Raw genomic sequence first — 19753 nt, 5'->3', positions numbered from 1 at the left:
TCTGCCTCCACTTCCCCAACCCCTATCCATGACTTAAAGCAGTGCAGTGGCTTTTGGGTTTCCTTTCTCACTTCTTATATTCTTCCTGCCTTGCTGTTGGGTAGCACCTGTCCCATACTCATCATGATTTCTCCTGAAACTGGTCTTCTCACTGCCTGAACTGTTTTACTTTCTGTCTTCAGTTAATTATCACCTTAGTGTTAAAACCTCAGCTTCCAGGTCAGGTTTTCCTTCATTGGGAAAATCTTCCTTGATCTCCAGTCCCCATAAAATCCTATTATACACTGTCATAATGCTGTGCTGTTTCTCCTTCATAACACATATCACAGTTGTAATTTTGCATCCATTTTGCTGCAGTTTCCTCCATTAGTATGTGAAACTTAAGGACAGAGGGTCAGTCTGGTTTTGTTCACCATTTATCCCTACTAGTACGTAATAAGCCCTCAATAATATTTTTTACATAGCTGAAGGGAAAGAGTAAATTAAGACCAACAGTGGTGAAAATGGTGGGCAACAGTGGCCCAGTCATGCCAAGCCTTGTAGCTATGTAAAAGGATTTGGATCTAATCTTATGGAAGACTCTTGATTACTCCAGACCAGCAAATGAAATGGAGAGAAAGGTCAGTTGGAGACTCTGTGGGAAGTTGCATGAGACAAACAATACTAGGGAGGATGACTGAGGTAGGTCTCATTCATCAATGACTTTCTATAAGTCTTGTCTTTTGTATTCTGATCTTGTCTGACAGCGAAGACTGCTTTGGACTTATTTTTCTGTGGTGAGTTCAAGAGGCTTCAAGGTTAAGCTTGAAGGGTCTGTCAGTGCCATGTTAAAAGTTGTATGGATTTATTTTCACATTTTGAGAATAAATTGGTGAGTTGGATGTGAAACTCTCAAGTATCCAGGAGGCTTTCTCAAAGAACAGGTGACCATATTTCAGGGCAGTAAAAACAAAATTCTGATCTGGAAAGGCATTTCAAACATAAAGACACCAGGGACCAAGAAAATAAACTGTCTTCAGCTACAAGACAATTTGCCCTCACTTCCATCCTGACTTCTTCTAGCCCCGGATTTAGCTCTTGTTTTCATTTTATGACCCTACTCCTATCTTTCTGACTTTTATTGTCTCCAGGACTTGGACACAGTCTTACTTCCAGCCCTTTCTGTTTTAGACCAATTCATTCAGTGGCCTCTCTGCCAGGGGTTACAGATGAAATTAGACTCTTACCTGAAATTCTGATGAGCATCTTGATTTTGTGGAAAGCCAAAGATTTACAACTGGCTCCACTGCTTCTTGGCTTCTTTCCTGTTGGTAAATTACTTAACATGTCTGCCTTCATTTCCACATTTCATCAAGTGGGGTTAATACCATCTATCCCATGTGGTTGCTGTAAAAATCAAATGATATGTGATACCTCAGTGTTATGTGATACTTAAAGTACTAGTGCCTAGTATAGTATGTGACTTGTAGAAACCACTCAATAACTGTTACTTGTTAGTATCAGCTTTATCATCATCATCATCATCATCATCATCATCATCTATTTCCCACAACAACCCCATAGATCTGTTGCTATTTGTGCACATTTTACAGACTTCTAAGTCCTTGAAAAAAAATAAAAACCTAAGGGACAAGATTGGATTCATTAGAAGCTGTAGACTCCTTTTAGGAGCAGACTAGAGACAAAGATGGAATGAGAGTGAGTGATTGAAGTTAAGTGAATCCCAGATGACTGTGCCTTCTAGATGTGGGACTGAAGATGTCAGGCTGGCTTGAAGGATCAGTAGTAGGGCTAATAGGAAAGATACAATTGCCTTCATGGAAATTTTTCTCTCATTATGCCAAGTGATTTAGCACTGTGTTTCCTTTGGAACGAAAGCCTGATGATTTTAGAAATTCAGGCAGGTGGTTCCCACTGCTATCCTTCCAGCTGATGTGTGAGTCTGTAATAATCTATATAATAAATCCTTTAAGATAAATGTCAAAAAAACAACAAAGAAATGTTAGACCCATCTCTCTTTGTTTAACTCAAATATATTTTCCTTATAGTCAGATGAATTGTTCCTTGTGTACATGGGAAGTCTCCGAATTTTACTTTTTTATTGCTTTTCTTGTTTTTATTCATTATCTTTCCTTCAGTAGCATATGCTTGGCTAACAGAGCACTGTCAGATTGTTCAGTGAATTAAAGGCTTGAACCAGGAATGTTCAGAGAAACCAATATAAGATTTTTTTTTTTGTTATAGAGAAAGCTTTCAAAGACAGAGAATGATTAAAACAACAGCCATGTTCTTGCCGGATCATTGCCTATCTCCTACTAGGAAGGATTTCTGTGAGCTGTGCCTGACTTCCTCCAGTGCAGCTCCCTGTCCTGTAAGATTAGTTATTCACATTTATAGGAAAAGTAAAGGGAACTAGACTAGCTCGAGAAGTTGAAGTGATAAAAAGTAACAAATAAAGGCACTTTTTCTTCTCTTTGCAAAGGAAATAAGAAAAAACTGGGGATGAAGGATTGTTTTTGCAAGCCCAAATTACGGCCCAGTGACTTGATGTAAATGCTTAGTAGAGCCCCCCAACACACACACACACACACACACACACACACACACACACACACACACATTCAATGTGAGCTGGCATAATCCCTTTGAAGTCCTTTTGCATCTGTGTGTGCTTAGGTAGGGCCACATCGTCATAATGCATAGCTAATTGCTCTTCAACATGCTTCTCTGATCAAGTGCATTCAAGAACTAAATGAGCCAGTGTTTCTTGGATTTAACTTCTTGTGAGACTTAAGAGGCTGAAACTGCTAGAAAAAAAAGTTTGCTCAATAAAAACCTCTTGGAAGAGCTGTGACATTTAGTAGAAAAGTAGGTTATCCTGAAGATTCTCACTGAACTTGTGTAAAATGCGGCAGAATGCAGATGAAAGTTCTGCAGAACACCAAAGTGCCCAGCTGAAAATTATCAGCTGCAAAGTTAATCATGTATTTGCTTTGTCTGAAAGGGGAACCTACAAAAGCGAATATGAGAAAGCAATCAAGATTTTGAAGGTAGATTTCAAGTTCTAATATATATTGTTTTTTTTTTCTCATCAGTGGCTATCTTTTAGGTTATTACAAGACTTTACTCTTGTAGGAGATGTGGAGTGAAAGAAAAAAATCCCCTTTATTGAGATCACTTTCCTTTTTAGCTCCTTTCTCTTTTTTTAATCCTTTCCCAGTAGCCCTTTCTGTTAGAACATTTCAAAACCATTCAGACCTGACCCATGTATTTAGAAAATCCATCCTTGATATGGTTCTCACCTTGAAATGGTTTGTCACCTGTGTTCCCTTCTCCTCCTCATTCCTTTCAGGAACTTGGAAGGGTCTGATATTTTCCTCTAAAATGTCACTTTGCATCCCTTTCAAGGGTGTTATGTTGGCAGAAGACATGAGACCCTTGAATCAGAGGTAAAGGTCTTTATTACTCATCACTCATCAAGAGACATAAAGTTTGTGTTTGCATCTGTCCTTCTTGTCTCTCATATGTCAAAGGGATGATGTGGGCAGCCCAGTGGATGCTGTATACACAATGGGTTTTATTACAACTAAGGAACCCAAAGACAAGGAGAATTCCATTCTCTAGTGAGGATTGCAAGCAAATTTGTCCAACTTTTGCTCCAGAGAGCCATTTGCCTCATTGTTCTGCACTACAAATATGCTTTCTTTTCTGGAGGAAGACTATCTTCTAAAGTTGTCTGCTGTACAACATTATTGACAGGAATAAAATCTGTCAGTGCCTTTGCTCGGTTGATGTACAGAAACAGGAAAGATTGATGGAGAATTGCCTCCTATAAGGATTATTATTACAGATTTTTTTTCTGATTCATTCTCAAACTTCAAATCTTTTCCCTTCCTCTCCTCTAATGTGTAAGAGATAGAATCATTTTCCCAATTTAACACAAATTACCTCATCACCCAAAAATTACTTCTTTTCCTGGACTAAGCCATTCTCCACTCCCTGGGTGAGATGCTACCTCTATTTTGTCAGTACTGTATACCGGAATATGTGCAAAACCTGAGATGAGGAGAAGACACAGTCATATCCCTGAAGATGTTGCTAAGAAAAATAGGTACAAAGTTTTATAAGAAGTCCAGTAAGTGCTATGAAACACTTGTGTACAAGAGGTATTGGCTCATCACCTCACCCAGATTGAGAGGTGGACAGGGAAACATTCCTAGTAATACTCTGTCTGAGTATTAAAGTATAAACAGAGATTGAATAGGTTAAGGGGGTTAAGAGAGAAAAGAAAAGCATCTTGAGAAGAGGGACTATTTTAAAGAAAGGAAGGTGAAAAGAGCACAGTGAATAGAAGTATGTGCAGTGAAGTAGTGCTGATACCAGCCGTTTAATGTTCCTGGAGCATGAACTGAGATGTTCCCAATGAAGTCAGATCTCAAAGGGTCTTGCGCTATGGATCGTGATAAAGGGAGGCTTCTGTTTGACTAAAATAAACATGGCAGAAGGAAAAAGTACAGATTTGAATAGTCCGAAGGATAAAGGAGGACAATTAAAAGATACCATAGTCACCCAAGCATAAAATGAAGATTTGAGCTAAGGGCAGTAGGTACCAGGGATGGAGAGGAGTTAAAATTAGTAGCAAATGACAAGAGATTTTGGTCCAGGCAGAAGAATCCAATAGGAAGACTCCGGTGCTCCAAACTGGGCAATTGATCATGGGGTGGTTCTTGTAATTGAAATGGAAGATACAGGAAGAACAGCAGGTTAACAAGGGGAAAAGAGAAACCAGACATGATGAGTTGGAGATACATGTGAAAGCAGACATAAAAAGATTGGTGAAGCTGAACTCCAGGGGAATTTTGGAATGGTTTATAGGTTGTGGAGTCAACAGCATACAAGCAATTTCCAAAATATGACTGTGTTTGAGAGTGAACTAAGCAGTGAGTGAAACGAAGGGCATAAAAAGACCTTCAGAGAGGCCCGAGAAGCGGTAAGAGGAAGAGGACAGAGTTTGAGATCTCAAAAGTAGAAGTTTCTACTTCTGCCTCGTCAGTAGGGCTGGGATTGTGAGGAAAAAAAATATATATATATGCATATACCATAATCATCCATCCCTGACTATTGGGTCTTTCAAGTTGTTCAAAGCATAGAATTCAAAGTAGTTTTCAGTGGTTTGGAAATCCTCCACTAGTGGCTGCAAACATAAATTCTGAGCCTTTTCTGCCAATATTTGCTATGCATCTTGGTTCTTGTACTGCTTCGGTACAGCCTGGGTTTCCTCACTTTTTAAATTTTTATTAGTACAGTTTGCAGTGCATAATGATTGCATTCACTGTTAGGGATTGGTATATTACATAACACATTTTAATTCCCTTTCTCCCACCTCTTTTTATTTTCTAGAATCAGATTCATTTCTTTCAAGACCTTATAAAGTTAATTATCCAGACTAATAAGCCAAAGAACATATAAAACATGTATGACAATTACACTCGTTCACAGTACACTTTTAGATGCGCTGCCTTTGCACTAGTTACAGTATCTTATTTTTTCTTTCTCTTTTTTTCCTATTACATTATCTGCCTTTTATTTTGTCACACAAACAAGAATTTTTCATAGGAAACCATATGATATTTAAGATTGTGTGTCTGAGTTACTTCACTTATCATGATGATCTCATTGGATGTTTTATTCCTAAAGTGTTTCCTGGGAATAGGCTCTTCATTCTGCTGGGAAATTTGGATGTGGAATTTAAGTTACAACATCTAGAAAACCACTCTGCTTTTTCCTTACACAAACATGTCCTTGCCAACACTGAATTTAGCTGAGGGATGAAGGACATTGTATGTTTGTAAACATTCAGTTTTCTCAGACACTCATGAATTGGTTAAGCTCCTCCACACTGGTTACTCAAGCCAATATATAAAAGGACAGTATTTAAAATCTGAGCTTTTTGTGGTACTGGGGATTGAACTCAGGTCCTTGTGCTTGCGAGGCAGGCCACCAAACCTCTGAGCTAAATTCCTGGCCCAGTCTGAGGTTTTTGGATGTGTATGCACCCCATCAGGGACTCTGAAAGTCAAGATAAAACAGTGTTCCATCTACTTCTCCCTCTCTCGCTAAGTAGACCTAATAAGCTTTTCTAAAATAGCTGTTTAAAATTGGGAAGTTAATTTTAGGGTGGGTATGTGGATTTGTGAGTCTGTGGGTATGTGAGTGTGAGTATATGAGTATGTACATGGGTCTGTATGAGTATACAGGTGCACAGTTGTAAAAGTGCATGAGTATGTACACTCTTCTTACCCACAGTAGCTCATCAGAAAGACTACATGTTCCCTTTTATGCAAAGGTATGTGTTCTTACACATAACCAGTGAGGAATCCAAGTAGAATCATACGAGAAAGGCTACATGATCTTCCTTTGCACCCTCCAGCCAGCTATTATTTTAAAGATATATTTGCATTTTTTTGTTTTGAGATATTGTAAATTCACATGCAGTTCCAAGAAATAGTGCAGAGAAATGCCTTATACTGTTCACCTAATTTCTCCCAATGGCAACACGTTGCACAATCTTAGTATAATGGTGCAGCCAGAAGATTGCTATTCACACTGCCCCTACCTGTTTCACATTTCACCAGTTTTACCTAAACTCAGCAGTACAAGTGTATTAACTCTGTGAAATTTTATCACATGTATAGAATTGTGTGAGCAACACCACAATCAACATTGATGAGAACTATCATGAGGGTCCTTTATAACTTTGAGTCTTTCCATCCACCTACTCATCTAACCCCTGAAAAATGCCAATCTATAATTTTATAGTCTCAAAATTTTTATATAAATAAAATAATACAGTGTGTAAGCTTTTGAAATCGAATTTTTTATTAATCGTAATTTCCTTGAATTGCATATCATAGATTGTTGTACATATCAAGAATTTGTTTCCTTTCCATGGCATATAGTAGTTTCTTTAAACATTCATTCACTGGAGACTTGTATTCCCAGATTTTAACTGTTATAAGTAAAGTTACTTGCGTTAGCTTTACATTATTGTAACAAAATACCTGAAGCAATTAACTTATAAAGAGGAAAAGTTTGTTTTGGCTCAGGATTCTGATTGTTCCCTTGACAAGACAACACATATCATGGCAAAGGACATATGGCAGAGAAAGCTGCTCACTTCATGGCAGCCAGAAAGAAAAGAAGAAGAGACTAGAATATCACAATCCCTCAAGGGAACACCTGCACAGGGACCTAATTTCCTCCTACTAAGTCTGACCTTTCAAAGACTTTACCATCTCTCAAGAGCTCCATGGGCTGGGGACAAAGCCTTTAACATAAGGCCTTTGAGAGATATTTATTCAAACCATAGTATTTAATTTGGGGCTTTTTTATAAACATAAATCCATTTTTTTAGGATAAGTACCCAGGAATGCAATTGCTAGAATATATGGTAGTTACTTGATCATTTCTTTTTTTTTTTTTTCCAGCTTTAATTGAGTTTGTTGGTACATTTGAGGGTACTTGATCATCTCTTAAGAAACTTCCAAACTGTTTTCCACGTTTGCCATACTATTTTACATTCTCACTAGTAGGATATGAATTATTCAGTTTTACCACACTTGTATCAGTGTTTGGGGTTGTGCTTTTTTATTTTAGCCATCCTGATTAAAATGTAGTGATATCTTGTTAAGGTTTTAGCTTACCATTCTCTGATGGACAATAATGTTGAAGCACTCTTCATGTGCTTATTTGCTATCTGTGCATTCTCCTTAGTAAAATGTCTCTTCATGGATTTGCCTATTTTCTAAATATTTTTTTGTGAAGTTTTGAGAGTGTCCTTATGAATTCTAGATACAAGCCTTTCATCAAATATATGGTTTACAATTATGTTCTCCCACTTTGAAGTTCCTGCTTTCAACCTCTTCAAGGGGTTCCTCTCTGATCAAAACCTTCCAGTATGGATGTGAGGCAATTTATCAATTTTTCATTTTCTGGGTTATGAGTGCCAAGTCTATAAATTCTTTGCTTATCCCTACATTATCAAGATTTTCTTCCATTTTTCTAGAAGTTTTATAGTTTTACATTTATCTTTAAGTGTGTGATTCGTTTTGAGTTAATTTTTATATCATATTTGAGGTTTAGATGCATATCTAGTCACCCCAGCACCATTTTTCTTTTTTCTAAGAGAAGATAATGCTTTATTATCTTGATTTGAATTTTTGACCACAGATATCTTAACTCAAGACTTATTTTTTCCTTTCAATGCTAGAGGTCTTCTGACCTCTAGCTTAAATATTCAAGAGATGTAAACATATTAATTTAATTAAAAGTTCATTTCTACTACAATATAGAGCTCTAGTGAAGTGATTTACGAATGGTATTCTTAGATGTGGTAATTATGCCATTAGCACACATAATACAATTGCACATCTACTGTGATGGCTGAACTTTACCCAGCAGTACAGGTCATTGTGGAAAATTTCCTCAGTCAAATTTGGTTTGTGTGAGTGCATTCTATCCTTTGTGGGTAATGATCTGCCTTATAGAAAGGTTTAAAGAACTGGATGATGAGGTCATTTGATGAGCAGCAAATGAAAGACAATATTGTGGTAGGAAGAAAAGAAAGTTTATTCTTTTTTATAGAGAAGATTTTAGAAATTACCATAATAGTCCAGGAAGGATTGTAAAGAATAGTGACTGTGTGAAAATAGACATATTCAATTTCATTTGTTCAAAAAGTTTACATTTACCAATTTATTGTACTGATCACATCTAGTCCATGGTTTTTCTCTTATTAAGCTAATTTGAACTCGTGTTCTTTGATTTACTTTATGTCTCTTTATTAAAATACATGTTTTGTTATTGTTTTGGACTTATCTCTTCATTTTGACCTGGCCCTACTTTTTGTATGAAGTTATTTCACAAAAACAGTAAAATGGCGAATTCGAACAGAACTGTTTATCCTTCAATTTTGTTGTGTAATCTGTGGGAAAGTTACAAGTCTGATAAATTAGCCCTGAACTGATTTAGGGCCAAGCGGAGGAATGAGTCAGATAGTTACCTTATCCAAAGCCCATGGGGAAGATGTGATGTAAGAGTCACCCAGGAGACTACCTCTAGACTAAGATAGATGTCAAGGCCTCATGCAAAACCCATGACAGACAATGCATTAATTCCATAACACGAATATCATATATTTCTTGGTTCCTGGAATGAGAGTTTGCCATTTTGGCCTTGTTTCCTGGCAACTTACACACAATAAAACAAATATCAAGATAAAAAGATTTTGATGACAGGTGTGGTAGCATGGCAACAGCAAATTGAGAAAAATGATTCAAAGGCACTCTGGTATCTTAATGAGGTCTGAACAGTTCTCTTTGAGCTTCCAACCTTGCCTCTGGTAGTGGAATTGATACAGGGTGAATTTAGCTGTTGCCAAGTGCCAATGCAGTTCAAATGACAGCTGTTTGGAGAATATGGCTGAGTTTCTGAGATATTTAGTTATCTAGCTATCTTTAGAAGATTTTGTCTTTCGTTTAACAAGTGTTCTAGTTCATAAGCAGGCCCAGGTGTTCAGAGCCAGGCTAGGTATTCTTGGGGATCTAAAGAGAGTTTGGTGAGTTTCCAGGCACATGGCTGTTTACAAAATCAAGAGATTTATCAGATACAGGTACAGATTCCCTATCCTGAATATGATCATTCTGTACATCTAAAAATGTACCAATAAAGGTTTTGCTTCAAAATAAATGAAGTGAGATGAATTACATGGAAGTGATTTATAAGCCATTAGGGTGCTAAGCACTTGGAATGTGGATGATACTATCATGTGGATCTCATTAGGACTCAGATATGTAGAACAGCAGATAATATGGAGTCTTTCTCTCATACTCAGTGTAATTCTTTCTTGGCTATTGACCACAGCCTTTGCTCCTCCCCCTAAGTTCTATGTATATTTTAAACTTTATAGTTTTAGTTTTTTATTACTGTAGATTCACAACACATGAGTTATATCTAATTGAGGGTATTAATGTATGCATATAACACACCTTGATCATTTTATATTCATCTCTCCCCTTCCCCTTAACTTCTCCTTCTCCTAATCTCTTCCCCAATTCCATAAGCCTGCCTTCTTGTTTCTCCTCTTTTCCTCATTTATTTAAATTTTAAGTTTCTTTTATAAGATTAATCTTGTGATATTTCACTTTCTTGTTTAACTTATTTCACTTAACATTATGGTTGCAATTTCCATCTATTTTCCTGCAAATCATATTAATTCATTCTCCATTAAGGTTCAGTAACATCCTATTGTGTTCATTTACTTTTTAAGTTGACAAACATTGCATATATATTATGCACACCATGATGTTTTGAAGGATATACGTACTATAGAATGCCTAAATCAAGCTCATTCACACATGCACTGCATCATATATTTAGCATTTTTTTCATGGTGACAGCATTTACTCTCTGTGATTTTTAAGTATGCAGTCATCGTGTCATACGATAGATCTCTTGAGCTCATTTTTCCTATCTGAACTAAAAATTTTAAATATTTTGACGGTCTTCCTGCACCCCAACTCCATTCCCTACTGTCTCTCTGAGTTCTACTTTCATACATTCCATGCTTGTGGACTCCCGAGGTATTTGCTTTTGCGGGCCTTCTTGCACATAACGTGATACCCTCCAGATTCATATATGCTGTTGCATATGAGAAGATCCCCTCCTTTTATGAGACTGAATGGTATTTCCCGGTGTATATACACCACTTTTCCTTATGCTTCAGCTGTTATAGCGCTGCAGCGGACACAGAGGTGCAGCTATTTCTTTAGCGTACTGAGTTCATGCACTTCGGTTATAGACGCAGTAGTGGAATTACTAGATCAAACGACAACTATATTTTTAACTTTTTTAGAAGCCTCCATGCTGTTTTTAACAGTGCCTGTACAATTCACATTGTACAGGGTTTTCGCTGGGGTTTTAGTTCAGTTGTGCCGCCGCCTGCCTCCCAAGCGCAAGAACCGGAGTTCGATCCCCAGTACTACTACTACTACTACTACTAATAATAATAATAAAGGCCAATTAAACAGGGAGAAAAGGGACAAAGGGGAAGGGGAAATGGGAGGAGTAGGGGAAAGTAAAGAGGGGAATGAAGTTAATATGAGAAAATGAAAAATAATGGAAACAAAGTCTTTGTAGATACGGAGGGAGAGAGGGCAGGGGAATGGGGAAAAAATAAGAACCAAGATGGATTATGTAAAGGTACACATTTCCAAGAATGAATGTCATTATATTGTATACACTAAATGTGCCAATAAAGTTAATTTTTAAAAAAATTTACATTCCCATCAACAGTGTGCATGGGTTTATTTTTCTCCACATCCTTGTTAACACTTGTCATATTTAATACTTTTTATAACAGCCATTTTAAGGGGTATAAAATAATATTTCCTTGTGATTTTAAATTGCATTTTCCTGGTAGCAAGTGATGTTGAGTATTTTTACATGCCTATTAATCATATGAATATCTCTCCTTTTAGGAAATGTCTATTTGTAGTTTTTTTCTACATTTTTAAAAAGGTTATTTGTTTCCTTGCTGTCAAACAATACTTATTGGAAAGGCCATCAGTTATTCAGTGTATTGTCTTACCCTCGCCCAAAATCAGTAGGTGTGTTTGTATGGGTGAATTTTGGGGTTCTTATCAGTTCAATTGATCTGTGTGCCTATTGTCTGTATCACACTGTCTTCGTTATTATAGCTGCATGCTAAAAATTTTCATCTTTATTGTATTGATTCAATTCATAAACATAGTATGTTTCTGTATTTATTAATATCTTTGGCTTTGTTTTCTAATTTTACAGTCCATACATGTTTTCTTAGTTTTATACTTAAATATTTTATTGCTTTGGAACAATTGTAAATGGTAGTGGGGTTTTTTTGTTTTGTTTTGTTTTGTTTTTTAGTTAATACGTATTCTCTCAGAGAGCCTTCCCTACAAAAAGGGTTAAAGTAGACATGAGATATCTGCTCACAGTTATTACTTTATTTGGGAGTCTGCTTTTTATGTGAAGGAGGCAGAGCTGAGGCACTACATCCGGGAGGCTGGTGACCAATCACCTCCACAAATTTCACATAGAGACCTTTATTCTTATGTTTTTGCTTAGATGTCTGAGCTTAGTGGCTCTGAAATAGTTCTCCATATATTCGAGCTTAACTGCCTTTTATTGTAAAATAAAATAATACTTTATGAATAATGGTGAGTATAATTAATTTAAATAAGAAGACATGGAAAAATATCTAGCAAACTGTAAATAATCAAGAAATGTGTTTTCTGCCCTTTCCCCTTGCTCCATCCCTCTACTTCCCTTTCTTTACTCTTCCGTTCCTTTCCTCTCCTTCCATTTCCATCCATGCAAGTCCACTATGGTAGATGGGAACCCTATGCTTCCATCTGGGGAGGTCACTGTTCTAGCTACAGACTGGCTAATAGTCCTCCTGGCCCCAGCTCATCCCCAAGAACTCCTCCTTGACATCACACATTATTCTCCTGGACGATGCAAATGATGTAATGACAAAGCTTATTAAATAACGAAGCTTATTTCTCCATTTAAATTCTTCATGCTGAGCAATCCAGTGAGTTTTCATGCCTGATGCACCATCTGTCTGCGTCTTCATGAAAGGAAGGCAGCAAGTATGGTCTATTTGGTTGGCAATTAGCATGGTTAGGTTGACCCTGGATGCCTCTAAAAGCAACTGAAATTCTTTACGCCTTGTTTGATTTGAGTACAAACCATCAGCATCCAAAAATTTATAAGAAGCGAGAAGCAAGCTCATAGTTTGATGCAGGGACTGTCCCAAGTTCTCAAATGCCTAGTAACAGTCTCAGCTCAGAGTGGGTCAATGAAGATGGTCATCCTTCCAACAGAATCCACTCTATCCTGGAAAGAGCTGTATATAGAAGCCGGGGAGGGCAGGGGTATAATATCTATGTTAAAACTTCCCCCTAGAACTGGTTCTTTTTTTCTACCCACATTGTCAAATGCATATCCAGTTTGTCTGAGACAACCATTTCTAATCTTCACTAGTAATTGTGGGTCAACTGTATGATACAGTGGACCTCAGAGGCCCTTGAAACTGCAGTTTGGGGCCACTACAGCATCTTAATTGCTGTCAGAGGACCAGTGAGACTCATTGGTCACAGCCTGAAGAGATTATATTACTCTCTGCCCTCCACCCACAGGTGCCAAACCAAGAAGAAACAATGAAGGACATACCCAGTCTTAGAGTATACCTGAGCAAAGAAAGCTTTTTATTGAAAATCTGTACATTTTCCATTAGCCTTTAAAGAGTGTCTTCAGAAGTGTATTGACTTGGGATTCAGAGAGTTACTAGAAATAGAACTTTAAATAGCTATTGGACTTGTCTTATTTTCTTAACTTTCTTCAAAGGCTGCTTGCCCCAGTGACACTTTCTGTCCTGGAGTTCTCTCATTCAAGTCCTTTTAGTGGAAGTCATAAGAGTGATAATATTTACATCAGAATGTTAGTTCCGAGCAGTAATATGGCCCCACCAAAATCCTGCCAAATGTCTCATGCTCCTAGCCTGAGCTCATTTCTTTTGGATGTTTCTGGTGATTAATGTGCATGAACCTCGACTACAGTGATTTCCTCACGCCAGTCTTTTCCTCTTCTTTCTCCAGCAAGGGTTGAAAATAGTTCACCATGCAGAGAAGACACTGTCCAGTTTCTGCAAATGGCAGAAGAGCATTAATCCTAAGAGTGACCTTAACCCTGTCCATCATGATGTGGCTGTCCTTCTCACCAGGTACTCCTATGTCTTTGTGCCACCCAAGGGCAGCAAGTCGGGGAGGGTAGGCAAGGCTTCCCAGGTATTCACACTCATGAAATTCTCAGAACACTGTGCTGTTCTTGGTCAATTGTGGAGGCAGCAAGTATGATCTAAACAGCTCCTAGCTCACACCAGTGGAAGAACCATTTAGCAAACATGCTAATGTGACAAAGCTCTCCCAGCTAGCAAACTGCATCTGCTGGCAAAATGTGAGACTGGAACTTCCCTCTCCTGCCCCATGGCCCCAGGAGTTTTCACCCAAAGAACTGAATACTCACATGAGTTCTCAAAGCCTGGATATTTTCTGCAGACCATAGGGCACTATAAGTAGACCATTTGCTGTTAGAAATGGTGCCGACACAAAACCCATGAAATAAGATTTGCAGTTAATTAAAGCTCAGAACCACATCAACATTGGTGCAAGGCAAGAGCTGTTGGCCAAGAACTGAATAAAATCAAATGATGAGTTAATGACTCTCTCAAACTCTTTTCAGTGATTGAAATAACTCCCGCCCGCATATTTTTATTTAAAAGCTATAGCCATTACTTTCTTTTCCCAGAATCAGTGAATTCCACAAGATGCCCCTGTTCTCTCTGTCTCTCTTACTCTCTCTCCCATGTAAAGTATTGTCAGTGTAATGAGGGATGGACAGGTAATCAATTTGATCTCTGGGTGGGATGAAAAGACAAATTTTTTTTTCTTATGAATGACCAGAAGCTCTCACGTAAGTTTTCAGCATAAACATCAGAGAATTTTCACATTTGAAAAATCCCAGTCACTGCTAATTGTCCTTTCTTTATTTAAAAATTCAATTAACTTCGGTTTTGAATGAAATCACTTATTGGCCAAATCATATGATCAAAAGAAAAATAACCCCAAATAAAATATTCACCGTATTTCCGCATGTTTTTAAGTCCTAGTGAAATTCAGTAATTAAGAAGTAAAGTCAAAATAAGCTTAGTACAAAATTACACCCTCTATTCATAATGACTTTTAAATGTTTATCCTAATCATCCTTCACAAATGATATTGTAAATTTATACATAGAATTTTTTTCTAGGAGATTTTTCAGACATTTCTTTGTGTGTCTAACCATCTCTATTCTCTGTCTTCAGAAAAGACATCTGTTCTGGTGTCAATCGTCCCTGTGAAACCCTGGGTTTGTCTCACCTGTCAGGAATGTGCCAGCCTCACCGAAGTTGTAACATCAATGAAGACTCTGGGCTCCCTCTGGCTTTCACAATTGCGCATGAGCTGGGACACAGGTAAGGGGTCCAAGAAGTTGGGATCTGCTTGCCATCTCAGGCATCATTAGTACAGTTAATGAAAGCACCTTAGACGGAGTGCTAGGACATTTGGATTGCATTGTATCTTGACACTCGTCCTACTAGTCCTCTGGATTTTCATCTGTAAAGTGAGGATAATAACACACTTCAATCTCACATTGTACCCATGTGTACACCACAGAATCAAGGAGGCCATCGCAGTTTTCTCAACTACAATGGGATGAGCAGGGGGAAGGAGCAAAGTTATTCCTGAATTAACTCTATCATATTCATACCCTGGTTAGTTCTTATGAAACGATAATCTTATTGTCACTAAAAGGACACAAACTTAATGTTTGTGAGTCTTTATGTCATTGTGCTTTTCATTGTGTCATTGAATCCTCTTGATTTCTTTATGAACTAGATACCATTGTAAGATCCGTTTGTATTATATGTATTAAAGAATATTGAATAAACAAAATAAAAACTGCCATAAATGTGGAAAGATCATTAAATAAACACCAATTAACAGGACATCCAAATTGTTGCAAAAATGTGCAAATTTCTTTAGACAAAGCCCTTGAAACCAGGTTTGAAAATATTTGAGGGAAGTATAATGAGGATTCTGGATTTGCCAGGTGTCAGAAGTTCTCAGGGATGAAAGAGCTTAGCTCATTTGTAACTTCGTTTGTCAATATATTTGCTAACTACAAATAAAAACACATCTTAATCCTTGGAATCTCAGAGTGGGGAAGCTCCATAGATAGCTAAACCATGCGTCCTTGCCTGTCATGATCCACTGGCCTGGATCTTCTTCCTAGAAAGGAGTAGGAGCAGTGGGGCATATTCTGAGTGCACACATAGAAACAAGGCCTGGCCTTTACAACTGGGGTCGCTCACCATTTTTCTTACATAACAGTTAAACTTTTCAAAAATAATTTTACCTCCACTACAAAATCTTGGCTCCAGAGAAAATGAGTGCTTGTTCTGGCTTTCCCATCCATGACTATTATGATCTTATATAATATGGATACTATCTCTATACCTGCTTCTTCATTTGTAAGATTTGGTTGAACCAGCCCATTTCTTAAGTGCTATGATTTGTTGGCACTTCACCAAAATGTCCCAGAGATAAATGTGAAATAGTTTAATATCCTGAGTTGTGAAAAAGTCAGAAGAAAGAGATAGGAGACTTTCTTTTCCCTAAATAATAAATGAAAGTTTGGGGGAGCTAAGACAGAATGTAATATTGATAAAGTTAAAGTCATTGGCATATTGATAATAGAAATTAGCAAAATAGCAATTTTTAAAACATTTTTTAGTAAAAGATTTATTTGATCTGAAGAGAAACCAGAGTATGGCAGTTATTTTTATATGCAACCATACAGACCTCCCCAACCCTGCTCTGCAAGGGAGGATTTCTTTTTCTGCCATTGAGGTTAACGATACTTGCTGACCATGCAATACCAATAGAATAGAACTGATCAGAATGAAAAGTGATTTCCCACTGATTTTCATCAGTGGTATACCTAAGCTAAAGAAAGGCTGACAAGACTTAGCTCGATATAAAGGCATTTTTCAATGTTCACTTCTTATGTTCAAGGAATAGATTCTTTACATTTTCAAACTCAGTCTCATATTGTAAAGAGAAAAATGCTAAGCAGTTCCCCCACAAGTAATGTTTACCCATTTTGAGGAAATTATTGGCATGATTATCTCCCAGCATGGACATATCAATTTTGCAAGGAAGGTCTCCTAAAGAAATAAAGACAAGAGCAAGTCTGATTCTTCCTTTAGATTCCAGTATTTCTTCCATATAGTTTAGAACACTGTAGTGGTATTACTTGAACACAAGGAGTTGAACGCTTGTAAACACAGAAGTTCAGCGGTTATCAAAAATGCTGGCTTGTTTATCAGATTGGAACTGGACACCAACTGATACTATAATAAGTAAGGTTAAGCTGAATACCAGTTCGGAGCTGGTGAAAGCATTCTGGATATGAGACTACTAAAACAATTCCTTATTCTGTGTTTTTGTTGTGCTTGTTATTGCTGTTCTGTTTCAAATTATTCAGGGAACAATGAGAATCAAATTCTAAGAAAAAAATAATTTTTAAGTAAAAAAACAATTTTCTAAGTAAAAGAACTCCAGAACACTTAATGCAGAACTGTCACGCAGTTTTTGAGTTTATTCAGAAACTGATGCTGAGACAAGGACTTGAAAGCATTTCATTTGTATGGACGGTAAAGGAAATACCTATAGGGAAAGAGGATACTGAAATAGGAAGTGAAGGGAGGCAATAAATGGTTAATTATCTCAGCTTCTGTTGAGAGCAACTGGACCTTAGTTGCACAGGGAAACTCTGAAAAAAATACATATTTCAGAGTTATCTCACACAAAAGGAAAGAATTGCTTGTTTTTTCTTTAATGATAATACCCGGAAGTTATTAGTCAAAGGCTGTTCCCAGGACTAATTCCCTTGCACCTCCAATTTAGTATGCAAAAACAGAGCAGTCTGACTTGGCTTTAGAGAAAGTCTCCCTGCAGAGAGACACAAATACTGGCAGGTGGAAGTGAGCTGGTTGTGAGTCTTCGGGCAGGTCACAGTAATACCTGCTATAGCTTACTGGAGGGCATTAAATGCCACCGCTTAACAAAATTCTCAGTCAGGAAAGCATAGAATACACATATGTTTCCCTATTCCTTCTACTAAATATAATGAAACCCCTGAACATTATGTGAGCACCAAGCAAATGGATTCTGAAAGATGAAGAGAAGAGAGAAGACAGGCTGGGGACAGCAGGACCTGAAAGATAACCTGATAATGAACCCACTGCTTTGCTTTTCTTTCACATATGCCAGACATGGAGCTGATGGCATCAGCACCTGGAAGCAGACACAAACAAAACACAATTCCCAATTATGTTATCCAGTCAAAGAATCATGAGAGCAAGACTGCAACTGTTCCACTTGAGACAAACGGCACAAAAAAAGAGGTGTAGCCTTATGTCAACCATTCATAAGAGACTGTAACAAAGCTATCAACACTGCCACTAAAAAATGCAAAACAAAACAAACAAAAAAATCCCTGTCACTTAGCGTGGTCTCAAAAGGACATATAAGGCACCGAGACTTTAACATATATAGCTCATTAATCAGTGTTTCCCTAGCCCAAGGCCTTTGATGCCAGTGCGGATTGTAGGGAAGCCAGAAATCCCTCTATCAAATCAGGTATCAAAAGGGAAGCCTGAACTGCTTCTATCTGGTAGTAATGAGGTGGTGGCTCTGTGACCTTCCCTCACCACAGTAATATTAGTAAAGCCAGCTAATTCCAGGCAGGGTGGTGCACATCTGTAATCCTAGAACTGGGCTGAAGTAGGAAGATCAGTGTGAGTTCAAGATCAACTAGTTACGCAGGGAGTTCAGGGTCAACCTGAACCATATAGTGAGACCCTAAGTCAAAGAAAATATCAACCTGAAATATATGGTAAGACCCTAAGTCAAAGAAAATAAAAGCCAGCTAGAACAACAGATTTAAAGAGGATACACTTGGGCCAGGGATTTAGCTCAGTGGTTCAGTGGCCTGCCTTGCAAGCTCAAGGACCCGAGTTCAATCCCTGGTACCAAAAAATAAATAAAATAAAATAAAGAGGATACACTTAACATGAAAACCTTCAGGTTTCTATGTAAATCACTCAACATACCAAGAAAGTCTCAAACAGAGTGAAAAAAATATCAGAAATCAAAAAATGCCAATATTAACCTTATGAAATATTTGAGCTAGCTGACAAAGAATTCAAAGTAGCCATGATAAGAATGCTTCAATGAGTAATAACTAACTGCCTTTAAACAAACAAACAAGCAAACAAAATGGTAAGGCTCTGCTAAGAAATAAAACATAAGAATAAAAATGAAAGGGACAGTGTAAAACTGGAAAATATAATAATCAAAATTTAAAAATACAGTAAATGGGCTCAAGGGCAGCATGGAAGGGACAAAGAAAAGGGTCAGTGAGCTGGAGAACAGAACAATAGAAATTGTGCAATCTGAAAATAAAGAGCAAAAAGACTTCAAAACTTTAAACAGAGCTTCAGGAATCCCTGCCCTTAGAAAGATCTTACTATTTACTATCAGAGTCTCAGAAAGAGAGAAGGGAGGATGTGATCAGAAAGGTGCTTAGAGAACGAATGGCTGAAAACTCCAAATTTGATGAAACAAAAACCTACAGATTTAGGAAATGTGAAAGGTTAAGCTTAAACTCATATTTTATTTAAATCTAGATAAAATCTGTGCTCAGTCTAATTAAACTTCTGAAATCTAAAGACAGAGGAACACCTTGAAAAAACTGGAAGTGAGAGTGCATCAATAAGAGGAAAACAATTTGAACAGCAGTAGATCTCTCATCAGAGACCATGGAAGCCCAGAGGAGGTGACGCAATATTTCTTAAATACTAAAAGGCCTGTTCACAACCCAGAATCAAAATCCTAATGAAGCAGGAGTGGAGGGAATAATTTCTAATTCAATATATAAAGCTCTTATCACCCTAGTATCAATATCAGACAAAACAGTATCCTTCATGAATATAGAGGCAAAAAAAATGTAATGAATATTAGCAAATAGAATTTAATTATATATATAT

General features: G+C 37.4%; 1 protein-coding gene across 1 annotated transcript in view; it reads left to right on the top strand.

Moving 5' to 3' along the window:
- Adamts12 (ADAM metallopeptidase with thrombospondin type 1 motif 12) overlaps positions 1–19753 on the top strand; it is a 184440-nt gene that overhangs the window by 29190 nt on the left and 135497 nt on the right. The window contains exons 5-6 of the mRNA XM_010607722.3: positions 13698–13822; positions 14963–15112. Of these exons, the coding sequence (XP_010606024.3) occupies positions 13698–13822; positions 14963–15112 (275 nt within the window). The remainder of the gene's footprint in view (positions 1–13697; positions 13823–14962; positions 15113–19753) is intronic.

The sequence above is a fragment of the Fukomys damarensis genome, unplaced genomic scaffold (genome assembly GCF_012274545.1).
Source record: "Fukomys damarensis isolate Sample0158 unplaced genomic scaffold, DMR_v1.0_HiC HiC_scaffold_1, whole genome shotgun sequence".
Classification (NCBI taxonomy): domain Eukaryota; kingdom Metazoa; phylum Chordata; class Mammalia; order Rodentia; family Bathyergidae; genus Fukomys; species Fukomys damarensis.
This window is presented reverse-complemented; position numbering and strand designations above follow the sequence as displayed.